This window comes from Pteropus alecto, unplaced genomic scaffold, assembly GCF_000325575.1.
Source record: "Pteropus alecto unplaced genomic scaffold, ASM32557v1 scaffold57, whole genome shotgun sequence".
In the NCBI taxonomy this organism is placed as follows: domain Eukaryota; kingdom Metazoa; phylum Chordata; class Mammalia; order Chiroptera; family Pteropodidae; genus Pteropus; species Pteropus alecto.
In genome coordinates this window covers 6230503-6245492 of record NW_006442508.1, presented here as the reverse complement: position 1 = coordinate 6245492, position 14990 = coordinate 6230503, and the positions used below count along the sequence as shown (strand labels likewise).

Sequence of the window (14990 nt, the reverse complement as noted above, 5' to 3'; positions counted from 1 at the left end):
CTTATTTGTTCATTATCTGAGGACTCCCTCCCCTTCCACACACACAACTAGAAGGTAAGCTAATATTCTCTGCTTGCAGTCTCACCTAATGCACAGTAGATGTTTAACTAATAATTGTTTAAGAATGAGTGAATGAATGACTCTCCCAAGGCATGGTAGACAAAACTTCCATTTCCTTTCAGCTCAGAATGAAAAAAAATAATCAAATTCCGAAGGAAAGAGCAAATTCTTTCTGGTACGTAGTGCTGCTTGAAAGAAAAATCAGTACCTAATTCTGTGTCCTCTGTCTATGGCCATGCCACTGTGAACAAGCCCGATCCCGTCTAATCTCGGAAGCTAAGCAGGGTCGGGCCTGGTTAGTACTTGGATGGGAGACCACCTAGGAACACCAGGTGCTATAGGCGTAAAAAAAAAAAAGGATTGTGAACTGACAAGGTCCTTGCAATCTGTGAGGTCAACCGAGGGTTGCCTCGTCTAAAAAAGTAAAATAATAATAATTTTTTTTCATAATTCTGTGTCCTCTGACTAAATTCCGTGCCCTACTTGCTATGCCTATTTGCATTATTTAGCAATGTCATATGGCCTTAGGTAAGTCTTATTACCTCAGAATCTCTTTCTGCCCTCATTAGGGCCTGTGAAATATATATACTGAGACCACCAGTTCCAAACTCAGACCAGTGATTTTGCAACTACTACCTACATGACCTTGGACAAGGTCGATATTACTTCACCAAGCTTGTTTCCTCATCTTTAAAGTTGGGATAATACCCACCACACAAGGTTGTAGTGAGGATTAATGAAATAAAATATATAAATTGTTTGACATATAGTAGATGCTTGATAAATATTTTTATTCCAACTACTACAATGTATAAAATTTAGTTTTTTTCTTAGGAAACAGACCTTACTTTCTGTAGACTTACTAACAGACATTTATTAGGTAGGAATTTTCCAGATTCTTTCTCATTTATTAACTGTTACTTAGAGAGTTCCTATGCACAAAGACAAAATGTCTCAAGACAATTGTTTCAGTTGGGACAACCAGAGTTGTACATAACTACAAATATTAAGAAGCAGAAAGTGATAAATATTTTAAGTGAGGGACAGCTATGAAAATTCAGAGGGAGACATTGCTTTCACCTCCAAGACACAGTATAGAGAAAGGGTATTTGAGCTAAGCCTTGAAGGATGTCACTAATTAAAAATTCTTCTTGGCAGAGCCCACAGGCTAAAAAATTACTTTCTCCTCTGTGGTATGCTTCATCACTTTGCACCACTTTAAAACACTTAATTTATATTAGATTGTTAATTCTCGTTTTTGTCTCCTATGTAATATGCATTTCTGGATGGCAGGGACGATCGTACCACCGCTAAATTCTCCAGCACCTCATTAAAGGAATAGTTGTAATAACTAGAGAAATGACAGAAAGGCTGTTTGAGTTTTAGGTTTAGTCCAACGTTGAGTGTGGCTCTAGAGTCTGACTGATTTTAATTTTAGGCTGTGCCTCTTAGTTTGGGTAAATGACTTTTAGGGTTGACAGATAAAATACAGGGCACCCAGTTAAAATTGAATTTCAGATAAACAGTGAATTATTTTTTTAAGTATGCCCTATGCAATCAATAAGGCACACTTATAATAAGGTTATTTATTGTTTATCTGAAATATCATATTTAACTGAGTGTCCCATATTTTCACTTGCTAAATCTGAAAACCCTAGTAACTTCTTTGATCATATCTGTTTCTTGGAATAAGAATGAAAATAGTACTTTCTTGGATAATCTATATAAAGAATCTCGCGCTCGGTAAACCCTCTCAATTCACCTTCTAAATCAGGATTCTTCGGCAAGAGACATGTCAAACCTCCGGGACAATGACTCTGGGTGCACCCCAAACTATGGTTACCCTTTTAGAAGGCCTTATAAAGAGTGCAGGAAAAGTTGAAAAGAACTCTGAACAAAGTTATAAACTGCTTTGAGAGATATGCAAATCTGCCTTTAAGGTAATAATACAAGGGTGTTCGATCAATGTTGCACTAGGCGAAAAAGGATCTTAACACAGAAAGCGGTGGCTGTATTTCTGCGCACGCGCACAAGAGCTGCTGCGGCTCTACGCCGGGTCCCCGCCCCACCAGAGAGAGTCACGTGGGGGACCATCACACTTGAGGAGCGACCGGACCTTGTCATGTGACCCAGGCTCCAGCTTCGTCCAGGGATGGAGCCGGAAGAGGGGACACCCTTGTGGCGGCTGCAGAAGCTTCCAGCCGAGTTGGGCCTGCAGGTGAGGAGAGCGCAGGCGACGGCAGCGCGGGGCGTGGGGCTCTGGACCGCCCGGCGTGCGAGTCAGGCCCTGTCTCCCGAGACGCCTTCGCAGGGCTGGCTCCGGTCGCCCGTGGAGGGGAGGAGGAAGGGGCGTGATTTCGAGTGGCTGGCCCCCGGCTTCCTCTAAAGAGCTGAGGAGGCCGAGACTTGGGGCGCTGCATCTGCACCCTAGCTTGGAGTTACCCCTCTACTCTAGGGGCTTTGCGCGCAGACTCTGCGGGGCCGCGTCCGCTCCCTGGTGGGGTTGACCGGTCAGCTCCGTGGCTTGGCCCGGGACCCAGTGACCCTGGGCTGGGGTGTGGAGCTGCCACATGATCTTTGAAAGCTTACAATGCCAAATAGGGGGTTTGCAGCTTCTCACATAAGTTTCATTCATTCATCCATCACATACCTCCCGAAAACTCCCTGTGCACAGTCCTAGGTGCTGGGGATACCGTGGTGACCTAGAAAGCATACCCGGCCCCCTGTAGGGCGACAGAAAAAAAAAAAAAAAAGTAAGTACTACCATAAGTACTACCGACAACTGGGCGACTTACTTTGGGTAGGGTGGTCCATGGTGGCCTTTCCCTCAAGAGGTGATATACGTTGGCACCTCCAATCTAATAAGAACTTGGCTTGTGAGGACCTGGAAAAAGCCTCAGTCATTCTTTCAGCCAACTTTTTGTTCAAGTCTACCCTGTGCTAAGTGCCCTGGTGGAATAAGATAAAATAGTAAATGAGATGCAGCCTATGCCCTGGTGGAGCTTGCTGTCTAGTAAGGAAACCAGACTGAGTTCTCCAGTGATGAGCTTGTGGAAGGGGCAGCAACCTAGATTTGAAGGGAGCAAGGGAAGGTTTTCCAGAGCAGGAACATCTAGATTTCTAGGTTGAGTCCTGAAGGATGAGTAGGGACCAAACAGGCCAGAGGGGAGAGAATGTTTTAGGCAGAGGAATAGCAGCTACCAAGGTGAGAAGAAGAAAAGCAGCCTCCCCCATTCCCACCACCCCCACCCTTGGGGGCTTCCAGGACCTGCTATAGTTCTTAGAGGCTGAAAATGGGAGTAATAGGCAGAACTGGGAGACTAGGGCTGGACAAACGAGCAGGAATCAGGTGGCTCCAGTCTTTACGCTATGCTCCTGTGTTTAGCCTTACTACGAAAGGCACTGGCAGTTTATAAAGTATTGTTTTTGGCAGCAGCAACGTTTTAGTGACTTTGAAAGATGAGAGAAATGTGGAGAAAGTAAGTACAAAAAGCAGTTTCCTGACTAAACTGTAAAAGGAAAAAAAAAAAAACAGTGGTTGCTATAAGAGGAAAATCTGACTGAAAAGTGTTCTCAGCAAAAAACTTAGTGTTCCAAATATTAGACCTGAGGGAAATTTGCCAACTCATGAAAGATAACAATATATGCAGAATTCAGCTTTAGCATTAGCTCTGGGAGCTGTAGTTCTCTTTACCTTCTGACTTAAGACTACTTACTAACACTTTGATTGTAAGTAGTATGTTAATATGTTTACTCCCACCATCTCTATCCCCAAACAATTCAGACCATGTGAAGTTACCCTTGAACATAACTTCTTAACTGGTCTTCTTGCCTCTAGTCTCTATCTTACTCTGAACTCCTTCAGGGTAAGTACTTGTTTTATATCCACAATTCTTGAGAGTTGTGTCTGGCCCAAGGTGGGTTCTTAAATCAGTGTTTGTTGAGGGAAGGAATCAATTAATATACATAAAACTAACTTTATCATTGGGACAGTCATCTGGATCCCAAGCGTTGGTAGGCTGGCCTATAGTGTCAATGATTGACAGCTTTGCTTAAGTCCCAATTCTTTTCCATACAGTGGGTGAAGGGTGGGGATGGGTGCTTAGTATACATAATGTGATAGAGGGGTATGTTGGGTAGCTTTTATAAGTCCCAAAGTTTGACCATCCATCTTCCTTCGTTCCACTTGCAAGGGAAAGTTTGGGCAGGGTAGGAGCGAATTAATTTAATTTCTACCAGGATCAAGAAAGCCATCTTAATTCTCTTCTCCGATTTTACAAATGAGGAAATTCATACAGTGCTTTAGCCATCATTTGGAATGGGGTCATCAGTTGCTCATCTTTGTTCTGATATGTGTGGTGTTATAGAGAAGGAGTTATCACTTAAAATGGAGTGGAATATGATCCAGGGGAATAGAGTTGGAGGACTCGCCGCTTCAACGTGTTTCCAGGTTATTTGGGTTGATTCTTACAAGATGTAAATATCCCCTAAGAAATGTTAATCATTTGCCTTGAATAGGGCTGACATAGTAGATGCTAAGTTAATATGTTAAAGACATGGAATGTAGTAGTAGTAACTGATAATAAATAATAAGAAGAAGAATGATAACAATGGCTAGCAATGTTTAAGTGCTCTGTACAAACCAGAGGCACAGAACATTTTAATAACTTTATAAAACTAGCTAAGTAGTGGAACTAGGATTCAGACTAGCCAGTTTCATTCCAAAATACACAATCTTAATTACTATGTTGACTTGTATATGTCTTAGGATTCCTATTGCTGATATTAAGGTAGGATAGAGAAAAAGGAAGGTAAAAAAAAAAAAAAAAAGAAAAGAAAGGTACTGAAGGGACCAAAAGAAGTAATATGAATGTTGTGAAAAATGGAAGAAAGGAAAATATAGTTCGTAGATCTATAGTAAAAGACTTTGATCTAAGAGTCATACTTTTATTTTTTATTTTTTGGTTCTTGGTATAAGTACGATGCCTAAGGTCTCCAAGATGAAACTTTTATACTCACCATCTTCCTTTCAGGAACTTTAGAGAATCAACAGTGTATCTATAAAATTATTTTAGCTTCTGCACATGGACAAAATTATAGAATTTTTTTTTTTTGTAAAGTTCTAACTTTTAATTAATAAGATAATGTTAAAAATAGTTGCATTTCAACCTTAGTTGCTCTTGCAGATAACATGAACTTCTCTCAACAACATTTGTTTGCTACAGGATGGTAAATCTGTTATATAATTTTACTCATAATTACATTTCTTTTCTTTTTTTTTTTTTCTCTCCAGCTTCTTCACAAAATAATTGATGGCATCTGTGGCCGAACTTATCCTCTCTACCAGGATTATCAGAGTGTTTGGGATTCAACAGAATGGGTACATGTTCTAGAAGATATTACCAAGTTTTTCAAAGCTGTAGTTGGTAAAAGTTTATCTGATGAAGAGGTAACTATACTCTACACTTCTTATAGTAGATAATATCTTATAGTAGATAATAAATAAATAATTTAGATATATCTTATGGTAGATAATAAATAATTTAGAGTTCAGATTTTTTATTGAGTTGGTCTTTAGGGCACTATATAATACAAGGGCCATCATTACTAAGTATATATTATATAACAAGAAACACATCATCATTTAAGTAGAAAATTTGTGGAAGTTTGGGTTTTTGTATTTTTTTAAATGTATTTTTTCTTTATGTATTTCAGTTTTGTTTGTTTTAGAAACAAGGCATTACAGATATACCTAAATATCACCAGAGTATGCCATTTTTTTCCTGGAGATCACCACTCAAGAAGTTGGCGTGCATGTTTTATATTCTGTATTGTATGACTTTCATCTTTAAGCAATGTACACAGTTCTTTAAGTTGTTTAAGTGTGTAACATGTATTCATTCTTAATTTTTTAATGCAACATTGTGTTTTAGATTTATGAATATTGATAAATGTAGATCTAGTTTATGTAATTTGATCCCTTATAGTATTTGATGATAGGAATTAATAGGACTTATTTTTCTCTCTCTCTACTGATGAACAGTTAGGTCGTTGCCTCTTTCATTTTTACTAATAGTGCCTGCTGCAAATATTTGTGTGTCTTTGAACACACATTGGCCAACTTTTCTAGGATAAACAATTGAAGTGAAATTGCAGGGTCATGGAGTATCGTTCCATTTAATTGCTTTTGTACTTTTGTTAAAAAGCATTTGGACATGCATGCTGTGTAGGATGCCCACTTTTTTAAAAAATGGAGTTATGTATGTTTGTCATTTTGACGTGGGTGATATTCTGGATATGAGTTCTTTGTTAGATATATGTATTTTAAATATCTTCTATTTTGTTGCTTGCTTTCTCACTCTCAACGGTGTCTTCTCGTGAACAAAAGTGCTAACTTTTAATCAAGTCCATTTTGTCAATGATTCTTTCCATGGTTAGTGGTATTAATTCTCTGTTTAAGAAATATATGTGCCAAAGTCATGACGATGTTTCTGTATGTTATCTTGTAGAAGCTTGATTGCTTTAGCTGTCACGTTTATGTTACTGACGCACTTTGAATTAATGTTTGTGTATGAAGTAGGGGTCAAATACAGATTTTTCACATTAATTCCACTTGACCTAGCACCATTTATCTAAATGACCATCTTTGCCTCATAGAATAGCCATGCAGCCTATGTTGTAAATCAAGTGACCATATATGGATGATTCTGTATCTGGACTCTTTATTCTACTCTATTAGTCTATTCGTCTATATTTGCCAACAGAATACTGTCTTAATAACTGTAAAATTAAAGCTACATTATATTGTTTTGATATCTAATAGTAGATGACCTTCAACCTTGTACTTCTTAAAGATTGGCTTGATTATTCTAGATCCTCTTCATTTTCATGTATATGCTAAAATGAGCTTGTCAATTTTAGCCAAAAAAAAAAAATTATTGGAATTTTGATAGGAGTGTTAATCAGCTTGGGCTATCATAACAAAATACCGTGGACTAGGTAGCTTAAACAATGGGAATTAATTTCTCACAGTTCTAGAGGTTAGGGCGTCTAAGATCAAGGTGCTAACTGTTTTGGTTCTCTGGTGGGGGCTTTTTTCCCTCACTGCAGATAGTTTTCTTCTTACTGTGTCCTCACATGGCCAGGGGAAAGAGACAGAACAAATTCTGGTATCTCTTATAAGGGTACTGATCCCATCGAGAGAGCCCCACCCTTATGACATCACCTAAACCTAATTACCTCTTAAAGGCCCCATTTCCAAATATCACTTTGGAGGTTAGGGTTTTAACAAAATGAATTTTGAGGGGACATACCTAAGTCCATAGCATGAGTATTGCAATAAATCTCTGGATCATTTGGAGGAGAATTGGCATCAACAATATTGAGCCTTCTTACCAATGAACATGGTATAACCTTCCATTTATTTAGATTAGCTTCAATTTCTCTCTACTATTTTGTAGTCTTCAGAGTAGAGGCCTTGCAAATATTTTGTTAGATTTATTTCCAAGTAACTGATGTCGCTGATGTTCTTTAATTTTGTTCTCCAATTGTTTATTGCTAGTATGTAGAAATAAGGTTGATTTTTGTATACTTATTCTGTATCCAACATTTTTTCTAAATTTATTTATTATATCCAATGGTTTATAAATTTTTAAAAATTTGTATGTAATTATTTTCTTTTTGAATTTTAATACCTTTTATTTCTTTTTCTTCCATTATTGCACTTGTTAATGCCATCAGGACAGTGCTGAAAAATAAGAAAGTAGTGCCTCATTCCTGACCCTAGGGAGAATGTGTTCACTACTTCACTGTTAGTATGTTAACTGTGTGCTTCTATAGATATCCATTATCAGTATAAAGAAGCTTCCTACAGCGTCTACTTTGCTGAGAATTTTTATTATAATGGTTATTGAATTTTATTAAATGCTTATTTCCTGAATGTATTATTTCTCACCTTAGTTAATGGGTCCATTGCATTAATTTTTTAATGTTAAACTAACCTACATTGCCCCCCCCAAAAAAAAAAACCACACACACACAACTCTGCTTGGTCATGATGTATTATCATTTTTTATGTTTTATTTGACTTGATTTGCTCGTATTTTGCCTAGGACTTTTTTCATCTGAATTTGAGTGATACTGGCCAATGATTTTTCTTTCCTATAGTGTGTTCATCAGGGTATGAAATTTTGTTTTGGTTTCATGGAACGAATCAGGAAGTAAATTTTTCTTTTCCTTTTCTCTGAAAGAGTTTATGCATGGTCGACTTTATTTCTTTTTTCACTTAGTACTGTGTTATCATGTTGCTTAATTTTCAAATATTTGGACTTTTAAAAAAATCAGTTATGATTTAATTACACAGTGGCCCAAAGATTTTGGAGGTATGATTCCAATCCTTTGATTGTGATTTGCTACATGGCTTGGCCTATGGTTCATTTTGGTGAACATTTCACATACAAGTGAAAATAATATATATTCTACAGTTGTTGGGTGTTGTATTCTATGTATAGATTAGGTTAAGTAGAAAGAGTTTTTCAATTCTATGACTTTTTTTGTCCCTATTAGTTACTGAGAGGTATTAGATTAATTTTCATAATCTAATTATGAAAGTAGAATCACTCATTTCTTTTTAGTTGTACCATTTTGCTGCTTTATATATTTTGAAGCTGTTATTAGGTACATACAAGTTTATGATTGTTATAAATTTCTGTTGAGGAAACCTTTTGCCATTCTTCTCTGTTTCTTATAATACTTCTTGCCTTAAAGGCTATACATATTGTCTTATATATTAATATATTGATACCAGCTTTATTTTTTGAGCGGTCTCCAGATGTATTCACTTCCATGCTCTTCATAAGTCAGTGCTTTTCTTTTACTTTCTGTTTTGCAAAAATTTCTTAAACCTCGTGTGCTGATTATACATTCTTATCTTGTTCTTTTCATAGTTACGGAAGTATTTTTTTTTTTCTTTTCATTTACTGCCATTTTAAAGGGTATGTGAAAGGAAAGTGGAACTATATATTTATATTTTAAACAGAAAGAGGCTCTTTCACTCATTTTATAACCATTTATTTTTATTTCCATAGATATCTCAGCAATTGAATCAATTGAATTCATTTCATCAAGAAGCTATCATAAAATGCTTGAGAAGTAGGAAAGATGAAATCAAGCAGGCTCTGTTAGAAGAAATTGTTGATATTTCCTCTGCACAGCTACAGGATTTTGACTGGCAGTTAAAGGTGAGGATCTACTTATTTATAAGTATGTATGTTTTTTATTTCATTTTTTGAATAGAAAGATTTATTTTTATGATATTATACATATAAAATTTCTTTTATTTGGAAAATACATTGTCCCAAAAAGGTATCAAAGATAATTGAAATTACTTATTTTGCATTAATTGGGTATCAGTACACTACAAATATCCATGTATAATAACTTTATAATGATAATAAATTTAATCAATCATTACATGTCATAAATAGTGGGTCTTATATATTATATATTTGTCTTATATATAATATATATAAGGGAAAAATATTTAACATATAATTTTGTCCAGAACTTTCTAGACCTTATAGTCTTCCCCAAATTGATAAATGTGATTCTACTTCCAGGGGAAAATCTATAATGTGCTATTAAAACAGCATTTAAAAATGTTTTGAAAAGAGAGTCTTTATCAATAGGGTTCATAAAGAACAATTTTAGGCCAAGTTTCTATCCTCTATAGCGTACCTACACGTAGATGAGGAGAAAAATACATTGTGTTTCTTGATTTTAGCATGGCCCTGAGTAAGGTGTCTCATATTATCTTTGTGGATAAAACAGCGAAAAATGCTGGAAAATAATTCAGTTATATGGGTTCATACCATGGCCTTGAGTAAGGTGTCTCATATTATCTTTGTGGATAAAACAGCGAAAAATGAAGGAAAATAATTCAGTTATATGGGTTCATAACTGGATAAGTAACCAAAACCAGTTGAATTTGTGTTAGCTGGGAAGGAGGTCTCTGTGATTCTGGTCTTGGCCCAGTCTTCTTCAACATTTTTATGAATGTTATGCTTAGCAAATCTGAGGGTGACACAAAACTAGAGAATATTTAAGTTTTAATAAAGTTAAAATTTTAAATTATTTTAAAGCAGATTACAGTGGTGCACCGAATAAAGCAAAATAAACTAAGCTGAGATAACTAAGTAGAAGATTTTTCATTTAAGTAAAGCCAACCATTAATATAAAAGATATGAGAAATATTTAGTTATTTTTATTTACCAAAGGGTAGTTTGAGTCAGCAGTATGATTCAGTCTTATGTTTTGTTGGTAGAAATGCTGTTTTTCAAGCAAGAGGTCGTAGTTCTAATGTATTCTGTTTTCAACCATTAAATCTTTTTAGTTAAGGTAATTAGTTTAATAGTCCTTTTAGTTCTGACTGCCAGACTTAGAGATAACTTAAACATAGTGGAGCCCAACCAGAAAAGAATGGCCAGAAACTTAAAATCATAGTACATGAAGTTGCTTTGAAACACTTGAGACCATGTACCTGGAGAGGAGACAACCTGATAGAAATGTGAAAATTATCTTTAAAGGACTGAAAGTCACGTGGATGAAGGAATAGATATATGCTCTTTTGCATCAAGGGGTAGGACAAAGGCTAAAGAATATGATTTGCATTAAGATAGGTTTGAATTCAACCTATGGAACTTTTTTTTTTTTTTTAACAAATATGAGTATCTGAAAATTATTTTAACCTGTTCTTGAGTTAACACATTCTTTATCATTGGCGGTATTCAAGATGAGCGGAGAAAACACTTATGAGAAATACTGAGGAGAGTTACCTGTAAAATACACAATCTAAAGGTGATACTTAAAATCTCAGATATGATGAGTCCTGTTTTTTGGTGAGAGAAAAGAAGAGATATGTGAGGATTTGATTTTATAATGTATGTACCACAAGGGAGATCTTTTAAGGTTTGCTGTTAGGGAAGGAGTCCCTTACCATTGCCCAAGAAATTTTCAAGTGGTAACACTCCAAAGATTCAACTATTGTGGGGCTGTTCTGGCTCAGATTCCAGGAAAATTGAGTTTCACTTTGCCATCTGCCAATGAAGCTGTGGTGTTTGTTTTAAAAAATATTAGTATCATGAATATTTGGTTCTTCTATTTCCTCTAGGATACTCTCTTTAGACAGAATAGAAAATGAGGTAAATGTGTCAAGTGTTTTTGTTGAGTAGCTCTAATTGCAGATGGCATCTTGATAACAGTTATCAATAGTTAAGTAGAGAGTTAGCTGATCATGATTTAAGCATCTTAATTTCTGAGTTTGCCAGTATTTTTAGTTTTATCTTTGTATGTGGATTTTTATCCTCTTGATATCTTTGTACTTCTTAAGAATTCTCTGTTTCTTGATGCATTGGACCCATTAGAAGCATATGTACTTCCCAGCCATAACTCTGCTCTAGATTTCTGCTTCTGCCACAATGTGCTGACTGGTTGTCTTACTTTCCTAACCTATGTCCTCTCTTTTATTCACTCTCTTTCCATTCTCTAAACATTGGTTGGTTTGGCATGAGTTTAACTTTTTTATTTTTTCCACCTTCCCCTGTACTTTACAGCAAACAGAAGTATTTTTTAAATGTATTGTTCATAGGCTCTGATGCATACTTAATATATTTTAGTACTTATTAATTACTGTTATCTCATTTTAAACAGCTTGCACTTTCTAGTGACAAGATTGCCACGTTACAAATGCCACTTTTAAACCTTCATCTAGATGTAAAAGAAAATGGTGAAATCAAACCATATTCTGTTGAAATGAGTAAAGAAGAGCTGCAGAATTTAATAAATTCCTTGGAAGCAGCTAATAAGGTATTTATTTTAATTTTGTTGTATGATTTAAAATATTTAAGTTTTGATTAATATCATTAGAGCAATGTAAGAAACACTCATAGTTCTCTTTTAACATTTCTTTTGTTCTTGATTTTTATGTCAAGCACAAAAAATACCTTGTTGATATGTTCTACATCTCTAGTTTTAGATATTAAATTAATTATAACTTGTAATTTTAATTACTTAGTTTTGAGCATAATTTATCAAGTAGTTATATTTGAAAGAATAATAGTGCTGTTCTAATAGCTAGATTTGTTTTGCTCCAGTGCTCATTAATGAAAAAAATTAATTTTTTACCTTGGAGCTCTGAAATTAGATGATTCTGAAGAGTTTTTGTGGTTAAAAATAGGATGATTTTGAAGAGTTTCTCATTTAACTGGACAATAATAGTACATTTTTTTAGGTGCAAGAAAGAAAATTTGGCTTGTAGTTATTTGACAAAATCAGGTCAAGACAAGATAGAACTAATGAATGACTAAAAGCTTTACCTTTTCATGGGAATGGCTAAATAACAGTAACCATTCCTACTGTTAAATTAATGAGAAAAATAATATTTAAACGGTAGAAACTACTGCTGTGAGGAAGAAATAAAATAATTATCTTTGTTACGTATATTCCTTTGTTATCGCTCAGCATTTTCTCTAGCGATGAAGTCTCAATGATTCAAGTCAGTTATTCTTGCCAACCTCTCGTGCCAGTGACCAATCTTCTTGGCTTTTTCTGTTTTAAACCCTGGTGTACCACAGCTTCCCTCTATGTTCTGAAGTTAATCAAATATTCTGGTGCCTCGATGACTGGTCCATGTGCCCAGTAACCATACTGGCTTGCCTTTGAATGGGGCTAAATATCTGAGGGGTGTGTGATAGAGCCTGGTGTAAATGTGAAAAGATTCTGAACCATAGATCCTGGCAGGCATGTGCCTGCTATCAGTTACTGTGCAGTGTATTTGTTATCAGTTCTCAAGGCACTTCAGAGATTTCAAAGCATCTCTTTTAGCAGCTATTAGCATCATTCAGGTATAAACTGATTCTTCCTCATGCTTTGTTTTTTAAGGTCGTCCTGCAGTTGAAATAACTGGAAATGATGAATGCCCACATTATCAGATTCCACTGCTACAACTGATATGACAGAATGAATACTGTGTGTTCAGAAAACCTGTGAGATACTATTAAGCTGAGAAAGCAGCAGTATTGAGATTAGAAAGATAAAAATTATCAACTTCCCTAAAGAACAGGAAATTACATGGTTGACAGGAAATGCATAGAAAATGAAAGATAAAAGCCTATAATAGTGGTTTATATTTTCGTAATGACTGTTCTGTTTCATTTATTAAATATTTGAGAAATCTTTATAGATATAGAGTTTTATTAAAAACTAAAAATAGGCTCTAAAGTAATGTAAACATACAAAGCACAAATATACTTGAATCTTGCTTAACAAAGTATGTGAATAGCAAGGATGTGTATTATGAATACATATGACTAATTTGTGATATTTAAAAAAAAATCACATTTAAAGAATGTATAAGCTGCATATGTAACTCAGGAGATTCTGTATCTTTTTCATTTCAAAGGAAAGATTATAAAATGTAAAATTTCTTAGAGAAAGAAGCTCTTCAGACATGAACAAGAAAAAAATAACTGAATATGTGAACAGTTTTGAGTTATGAATTCTAGAAACTAAAATCTTATACTAGAACATGGGAACAATGCAATAACATGGTTACTTTTGTATTTCTGTATCCAATTGGGAGAGTATACTCTGATAAAAAGAATATATGTCATTGTGTAGTGTATATATTATTATTCAAATATTAGCTAAGTCTACATCTGTATGTTCTTTTTTGTTTTAAACTCTTAATATTGAATTTGACAGTTTGGGATGTTAACAACTTTATTGGCAAACAGGTTATTTTAAATTTTAGTTAACTTTAAAAACAAGCATTCTGAACAAATAAAAAATACCATTTTATTTTTATATATTGCTTTATTTCAAATGACTTTCTACATTACACAATAATACATAATTAATTGCTACCTGCTATTTGGAAGCTTCATCGCTCATTAGAGCATCAGACTATTATTTGAGGCATTCAGAGAAGTTATTGCTATTCTCATCAAACAGCTGATAAGCTTAGGGAGGTTAATAAATACCTGAGTGTGATCTAGTTGGTGCTACTCAAAATGTGTCTGTAGACTAATGCTAGTCTATGAACTGTTTGTTACAGGTTAGTGATTAGATGAGGAGCCTGTGCCAGAATGTTCATCAATGTACTGCTTTCTTCACTGAGAAATTTTGCTTTTGAAAAACAGTGTCAACTGAACTAAACAGTGTGCTTAGAGAGGTAGCCGATTTTACCTTCTTGTGCAAGTTCCTAATGTCATTATGGATCAAGAACAGTTTGTAGACCAGCACTTTAAATAGCACTGATCGAGGGTCCTTCTGAATTTCAGTTCTCCATAGAGTATTTCCTCTGAGAAGGAAAAATTCCTGCTCTACTTAGTCCCCCTTTCACCACGTTATCCCTACATTAGCATATTTAAACACTACTGAAATCTGACATACTATAAACTGCACATATTTAAAGTATGTAATCTGCTAAGTTTTCACATGCATACCCAGCAAAGCATCACCTCAGTCAAGATGGTGAACTCTTGAAAGCTTCCTATACCCTCGTAATCCCTGATCTTGTGCCCTTTCCCCCCAGATAACCCTTAATCTGCTTCCTGCTGCTAAAGATACAGATTCGGTAACATTTTCAAGAGATTAATATAAAGGGAATCATACAGTATGTACTTTTTATGTATAGGTGATCAGGCTTCTTTCAGCATTATTTTGAATTCATCCATGTTGTTGCATATAGCTATAGTTTATGCCTTTTTATTGTTGCGAAGTATTCTACTGTAGAATTCTACTGTAACTTATCTATTCATCTGTTCTTGGATATTTTGGTGGTTTAAAATTTGGGGCTAGTACAATACACAGAATGCTGTTAACATTCTTGCATATGTGTTTGTATGGACATATGCTTATGAATGGAATGAAAT

The 14990-nt window shown here is 35.1% G+C and overlaps 1 protein-coding gene and 1 pseudogene across 1 annotated transcript; both read left to right on the top strand.

Moving 5' to 3' along the window:
• Positions 1-285: 285 nt before the first annotated feature.
• LOC112471609 lies at positions 286-404 on the top strand (annotated as a pseudogene).
• Positions 405-2151: 1747 nt separating this feature from the next.
• Positions 2152-13920, top strand: COMMD8 (COMM domain containing 8). Its single transcript, XM_006922475.3, has 5 exons — positions 2152-2278; positions 5354-5509; positions 9147-9299; positions 11767-11922; positions 12997-13920. The coding sequence occupies exons 1-5, from the start codon at positions 2213-2215 to the stop codon at positions 13015-13017; spliced, it is 552 nt and encodes a 183-aa protein (XP_006922537.1). The 5' UTR covers positions 2152-2212; the 3' UTR covers positions 13018-13920.
• Positions 13921-14990: the final 1070 nt, after the last annotated feature.

What these genes read in the sequence shown, in the direction of transcription:
- COMMD8 (XM_006922475.3), top strand. Translation starts at nt 2,213, where the DNA reads ATGGAGCCGGAAGAGGGGACACCCTTGTGGCGGCTGCAGAAGCTTCCA. An exon ending in ATTTTGACTGGCAGTTAAAG is followed by an intron (nt 9,300 to 11,766) that starts GTGAGGATCTAC and finishes CATTTTAAACAG; the next exon opens with CTTGCACTTTCTAGTGACAA. An exon ending in CCTTGGAAGCAGCTAATAAG is followed by an intron (nt 11,923 to 12,996) that starts GTATTTATTTTA and finishes TTGTTTTTTAAG; the next exon opens with GTCGTCCTGCAGTTGAAATA.